Source organism: Geospiza fortis, unplaced genomic scaffold (assembly GCF_000277835.1).
Source record: "Geospiza fortis unplaced genomic scaffold, GeoFor_1.0 scaffold171, whole genome shotgun sequence".
NCBI classification, from domain to species: domain Eukaryota; kingdom Metazoa; phylum Chordata; class Aves; order Passeriformes; family Thraupidae; genus Geospiza; species Geospiza fortis.
In genome coordinates this window covers 608,982-615,873 of record NW_005054313.1, presented here as the reverse complement: position 1 = coordinate 615,873, position 6,892 = coordinate 608,982, and the positions used below count along the sequence as shown (strand labels likewise).

Genomic DNA, 6,892 nt, shown 5'->3' with positions numbered 1-6,892 from the left:
CCTTTTTATTGCGGAGCCCGGTTCTCTTTGCGAGCCTTCCTCCTCCTCTTCCTCCTCCCCTGCTTTTTGTGCCCGCCGCAGCAGGGCTGGCCAGGCCGGGGGAGGGAGGGAAGAGATGGGAAGGGGAGATCGCCCCCTCCTCTCCTCTCCCTCTGTCTGTTTTTTTTGCAGGTGTGTCAATTTTAATTCTGCCCAGTAGGTGGGACTTGGTGACTTTCGCACCGTTTTTGTTATTTATTTATTTCCCCGGCTGCTTCTCTCTCTCCCTCCCTCTAGCGGGAATTACAGCCTCTCCCAGCCAGCTGCCAGCATGATTTCATCTGCTGGAGGATTTTTGCAGCTGATCGCTTGAGGTTTTGTTGTTGTTGTTTTTTATTTTGTTTTTTTTTTTTTCTTTTTCCTCCCTCCGTCTTTGTTTCCTTCCCCCTTTCCCCCCCTTCCCCTCCCTCCATCCCCCCTTTCCTCCTCCTCCTCTTTTTTAGAAGCAGCAATCGGAGATGGATGTCTCTCTTTGCCCTACCAAGTGCACTTTCTGGAGGGTTTTTTTGCTCTGGAGCATTTGGGGAGACTATCTGCTTTCGGTGCTGGCTTGCCCTGCTAATTGTCTTTGCAGCAAGACAGACATCAATTGCAAGAAGCCGGATGATGGGAACCTCTTCCCTCTCTTGGAAGGGCAGGATTCAGGCAGCAGCAATGGCAACACGAGCATCAATATCACGGACATCTCAAGGAACATCACTTCCATGTAAGTGGGGGTCCCCCAGGGCTCCCCCTCCCCGGCAGGGTGCGGGCTGCGCTGCCCGTGCGGGGCTCAGGTGCCCCCGGCATCGCTGCGCTGCCTGGGCTCAGCCCGACTCCCCGGGCACAGGATGCAGATCTGCCTTTTCCCTTACCCCATCCCCCCTGAAAAACACGACCATAAAAAGCCCAGCAACAGTTTGGCCAAGGCTTAAGAGGAATAAAGTAAATGAGATCTGATTCCTTAGCAGGAGAGAGAGCAGCAGGCAAAGATGCTAAAGCTGCTGCTTGCTTTAACTGTTTGCTTCTGCAAGGGGAATGGGGACGCCACAGCCACACACCGCCACATATTCACCCAAACTGGGCGAGAAAAGCAAGTTCTGAACTGCTTTTTCTTTCTTGAGACTTTGCATCCAGTTAAAATGTCATTATTTTTTACATCCCCACATCAGAAAATGCTCCCTGCCCTGGCTGAGTGTATCTGGGGATCTGCGGTTTCGCATTTTCAAGAGGAGAAAAAAATAAAAATAGGACAGTGAGATGTTCCTTAAGTAGCTTATTTAATTCACATTGTTGCAATTTTGTAACTCGTCGTGGTGCCGCGATAGGATTTGTGTGTTTTAGGTTTGGGGTGGTGGCGGCGGTGGGGAGAAGCATCGGAGCAGCGAGATATTTTTAGTTGAGCACTTTGCGTTTGTTTGCATGCTTGTTTATCTGGAAAATCAACTTGAAGTTGCATTATCCTTGTTTGGAGAGGCAGTTAGCAAAGCCCATGTTAATCTCATCAGTGTGGAGTCGAGAAAGGAATATATTTCCCTCTTCTGAATCCATCATGCTCTTGGTGTGTGTGTGTGAAAAAAAAATTCCTCAGTGCTTCCAATCTCTGCTCTTTATTTTCCAGTACATTTTTGGGTGAGATGAACTCTGAGCCATTTCATTATTCTAATGCTAATTGAAATGTGAGCATTTAGGGAAATGTAGCCCCCAGAGCAAGTTGCCAGTGGGAGTTGAGCAGAGAAGAGGTGGAATCCTTTATTCTGGCAGTGAAATGCAGCAAGGTTTGAAATGAGTAATGGAGGGTTATTTATTTAATTTTTTTCACCTCGGTGGCATGGTTGCATGGAGGGAGAGGGCTTTGGGTCTCTTCCTGAGGCTGTTTTATTTGGTCACAGTGCAATTGCAGCAGAGCCATGGAGTAATTGCAGTGCCTCTCTCGCAGCTCTGCTCATCACCTTTGCTGGGTAAAGATGACGGGAGCTGCTTTCCCTGTTTGCTTACGGGTCCGTGCGATGCCCAGGCAGGTTTTCAGCAGGTCACTGACCCTGAATCCACAGCCCTGCCTTCCCCCTTCCCAGCAAACCTCCATAAAAACAGAAGGAATGGGGAAAGTAGGGGAGCTAATGTAACACTCCCCTTCCAATTGCCCCATATTTATCCTGCGCCGTGGTGCTGGCGTGTTTTCCCTGTGATGCTGGAGGGATGAGGGTGATGCTGGGGAAGTCGGAGAAAACTCGTGTTTTTCCCCTGTGCTCGCTGTTTGTTGTGGTTTAGTTTTAACCCTTTGGGGGCCGGGGAGCAGCAGGAAAGGCAGGGAAGGGTTTGGAAGCCACCAGTGTGAGCGACTGTGCGTTGTCGGATGCACAGACATCTGAACTGCTGGGAGAGGTAGTATTACACGAGTGCTTTGTGCCCAGAAAATGTCTTTGCTGCTTTGAAAATGAAAAATGCTGATAAGCAGTCTGTAAAAAGGAGTGGGGAGGAAAAAAAAAATGGACAACTCCAGAAACAGATATTGGGGTGTTTTTTTTGGAAAGGAGCTTCTCTTAAGTTGGGGAAAGAGAAGAAGGTGCCAGTTTTTGCTGGAATTCATATGCCTCTCTGCTTCACAGTGAGCAAAGCACATCCTCCACCCCCTGCATCGCTGCTGGACCCATGCCTCCCTTTTTGGGCCTGGGAGGGCTGAGGCACAGGGCTGGGGTGAACCCCAAAATGCTCTCAGGGGCTGAGACTGTGCACGAATGGAAACTTTCCACAAGGGTCTGTGCTTACTGGGGAGGCAGTGGTGGTTTATAGGGGAGACTTATGGGAGCAGAGGGGTGATTTATGTGGCAGGGATGGTTCCCAGCAAAGGGGACACTGCTGGGAGCCAGAGTTGAACCATGCTCATGCTCTTGTGTGGAAGGCAGCAGGTCCTGCACCCTTTCAGGCTGATGTCAGGCCTCTCCTTGCCAGCCCTGACATCATCATGGGTGTTGGGGTGAGGGTGCCTAGAAGCCCAGCCTGGTCATGGCTGAATCACTGCTGGCATGTGAGACTGATTCAGCTGGGCAAGGAGCAGTGTTTACCCCTGCTTGCCATGCTCACGGGGGACTTGGCCTCGTTAGGCAGCTTGTGAGCAGCCAGGGGGCAAAAGCACCTTCTCCCACTGGGCTGGGGGTAGGCAGGGGAGGCTCAGTCCTGTCCCAGTGGCTGAGGGATGCAGTGCCCTGCCTGGAACCTCCCCACAGGCCCTGGGGAAGGTGGTGGTCGCTGCTCCATCTTGTTGCTGGTGGAAAAGCAAATGGAGTGTGGGGTGGTGAAACAACCCTGCGACCAACCAGAGCCTTATTCACGTCCAAAAGAGAGCTCAGCTTCCAAATCAGGGCTTGAGTGTTGCTGATGAGAGGCTGCCAGAGCCCATTCAGAGAGCTGGTTAAAAAAACCAATATGGCCATCTTGGAGGGCTTGTCCATGTTACCCCCTCGAGGGAGGGCAAGAGCCCTCCATGCCAGCCCACCCCAAGCCAGCACTGGGCTGAGCCATCAGGAGCTTTGGGTTATATCACTGCTCAGGGGCTGATGAGACCCCATGAGGTGAGGACAACAGAAGAGGAACAGGGGACAACCAGGCTGTGGTGGGGCAGGCCAGCCGTGTGGGTACCTCAGTGTGTACCCCACCATCCTGTTTCACCCTTCAAAGGAATGGCTTTTGCTTCAATTGCTGGTGCTTCTGGCTTCCTTTTGCTAAAAAGCCAGGGCTGGGTGGCTCCTGCCCTGGCTGGGCTGAAGGGGACAGTAACGCACAACCTTGCAAATCCAGGTGGTGCCAGGTCAGTGGTGAGACAGGGGAAAGGCAGGAGGCTCCTGCCCTGAGGAGGAAGTTGGGTTGGCTGATCTGCCCTTTCCCAGCATGCCCAGAAACTTACCTGATTTTGGGTTGCATCCCTGGAGACGAGACCCTGCCCACAGATCCCTGTGAGAGCTGCCAGCAGCCCTGTCTAGCCAGGGAGCCAGCTTGGGCCTGGCTGAGTTTGGAGTCATGCTCTGTTCTTCCCCCTCCCAATTTCAGGAGAGGTCACCACAGGGTTGGGGCACATCAATGCCATCACCTTTCCTGTACAACTGGCTGGCCTTTGCTGTGTCCCCAGCCAGGTGTGACTTACAGAGACGCTCTCCCCTGTGACGTGGGGCTTTACTCATTGCAAGCGCAGGCAGAACTTTGATCCTGGAGTTGCTGTGGCACAGAACCCCTTGGGCCCCAGGGAACGTGTTTGTCACGGCAGGTCCCCAGCCCTGGCACACACAGGGCTGGCCGGGTGTTGGGGTGCCAGGGTGGCCGGGCTGGGGTTCATCACCCCGCTGGCAGCGTGGGCAGCGCCTGCGTGCGCCGGCAGCGTGCGTGGGGAAGGACAGACGGAGGAGTTTGCCATCTGGGCCTCCCTACTCCTCAGCTGTTGCTATGGCACTGCGGAGATGCTGCTAGGCAGGCGGTGGTGGCCTGCGTGTGTCACCCCTGGGCTCCCTGGAGGTAGGGAGATGTCCCTGGTATATGAAGCCTCAGTCTTTAGCCAGCCTTGCTGGGGAGAATGGGGACTCTTCTGGTGAAATACACTCAATGGGTGGATAGTCAGGGTGTATCTGTGCAGCTCCTAGCTGCTTTCAGCAAGGTGAAATGAATTCAGAGCAACCCAAGAGGAGGTTGAGTTGCTCCTCTGTGGAGCAGGATTTTTGGGTCTCGCTGGCAGGGCCAAGAGAAGCATCTTGCTCTCTCCATAGATGAGAAGAGCATTTTCATTCTTTCCCGTTGGGCTGTCCCAGCAGCTCTGTGCCGTGGGGCTGGCCGGGGGTGGCAGAGCCACGTCAGCGCCGGGAGCTGCGGGGGGAGCGGCAGCGCAGCCCCCACTCGCTGGTGGGAGCTGGCAGCATGTGGAGAGGGGGAGAGAGAGAGAGAGAGAGAGTGGGGGGGGGTGCTGGGAGCAGCAGCACCCCTTCCCTGCTGCTGCACGGAGAGCTGAGGCACGGGGAAGCTCCTCTGTACCCGTGGCCTGGAAGGAGGCAAGAAAGAAAGGGCAGGCATCTTCCTGGAAGTGCTGGAGGGAGCAGAACTTGCTTTGGTGACCCAAACAGCCATGAGAAAGGCTCCTGTGGTGCTTAAATTATTGACTGCTCTGCTTCAGACAGCAGGCACAAACTTTTCTCCTCTCTGTGAATCAGCCACGTTGTGCCCAATGTGCCTCGTGTACTACTACTCTCCAGAGATGAAGAGCGTTCCCAAAGCCTCCCATCTCCTGGTCCCAGAGGCTTTGGCTGCTCCAGAGATTATCAAAAAGATCCCTAATTAAATCCATCTTGGATTTGCAGGGCTCTTGTTCATGCAGAGCATCTATCCTGGAGGATGTCAGGATGGGGGAGGCGGGCACAGCACCAAGCTTTGAGAACAGAAAAGGGTGCAGAGATATTTGAGACAAAGAGTTGGGCTGAGATGTGTGGTCTTGATGCTCTAGAGGTGAGTTAAGCCAGGAGCACTGATCTGTGTCCTCCCCCTTTCCTGTGGCTGGCTGTTGGCTCCTTGCCCTGCTCTTCCTGTCGATCAGTCTGCTGACCAATCCTGGAGAGAGGCACTTTCCGGGCACAGGTGATGTCAGGTGTTTCTTCAGGAAGGAGACAGTTTTGGTGCCTGCCAGCACTTCCCAGACTTTTTCTGAGCCAAACATGGGGCCTGAGCTTCTGGCCTGACAGGAGGAGCTGGTGGCCCGGATGGTTTCAGGGTGCATGGGATGTGTCCCAAGTCCTCATGTCCTGCAGGTTTTGGGGAGGTCTAAATTGGTTCTGACTGATGGCTTGTCTCCTTACATTGGAGAGGTGAGACAGAGGTGTTTCACGTCTAGGACAGATGTTTCATGGGAGGACGAAGAGACTGAGGAAGGAGTTGACTTGTTGCCCATGGAGGATTTTGTAGAGGTCAGTCAGAGAAAGCTCTCTGGGTCTGCTTTACATTATTAGCTCACCCTTGTGAAGCAAAGCATCTTCATATGCTTTGGCATGAGGGTGCTCGAGGTTTCCCACAGCCCTGTGACCAGCCACACCCCCAGCCACGCTGGGCCCTGTCAGTGAAGCCCCCAGAGTCCCTGAGATGTCCCATGGGATCACCTTTGGGGAGCCCTGCAGGTAGATTGAGCTTGGTGATGCTTCCCAGTGCCACCCTGGCACACCGGCTTGTCCTGCTTGGTGAAGAGCCCCTGCTTGGTGTTGTCCTGGAGTTTATGGCTGGGTTTGGTGGATCCCATGTAGGGGGCTGCTGACAAGTGGGAAATAAACCAAGCCCTAAGCCTGCCAGGCTTCCAAAGTGAGTGTTACTAGTGCTTGTAACCGGGAGTGTTACTGCCAGGCACTGTGGAATAGCAGGAGTTTGGTGTTTCCTGCAGATGGGGTTTCGACAGGTGCTGTAGGCGCTTTCCAAGCAGGTGTTTGACAGCAGCCTGTGGGCTCTGCTCCCCCCCAAATCCTCTTGCTCTCCTCTCTGCACAGCAAAGCTGTTGTCGAGGAGGTGCTGTGGGCGAGTTCCCTGCTCAGAGGCTGCACTTTGTGGTTGGACATCGCAGCGCTCTGTGCCCACATGAGATGAGGACCAGCAGCTTGCTCACCTCACGTGGTTCTCCAGGCTCCTGAGAGCCATGCAAGCAGCACTAGCACCGGGCTGTCCCCGTTCTCCCCCAAAGCTCCGCACCGAGGCTGTTGGTGCAGGAGCGCTGACAAACGAGCATCCCCGTGGGTGTCCCACAGCGCCCGGCCGAACCTGCACCCTGTGCCCCGCTGGGGCTGCCGGAGCCCTGCTCATCCCGGCTCATCCCCGGCTCCTCCGCTCCGCTATTCCCGTCTGAAGGCGGCTGTGCCGC

General features: G+C 54.5%; 1 protein-coding gene across 1 annotated transcript in view; it reads left to right on the top strand.

Moving 5' to 3' along the window:
• Positions 1-266: 266 nt before the first annotated feature.
• NTRK3 (neurotrophic receptor tyrosine kinase 3) overlaps positions 267-6,892 on the top strand; it is a 202,114-nt gene continuing 195,488 nt past the window's right edge. The window contains exon 1 of the mRNA XM_005419711.3: positions 267-745. Within this exon, the coding sequence (XP_005419768.1) occupies positions 498-745 (248 nt within the window). The 5' untranslated portion in view covers positions 267-497. The remainder of the gene's footprint in view (positions 746-6,892) is intronic.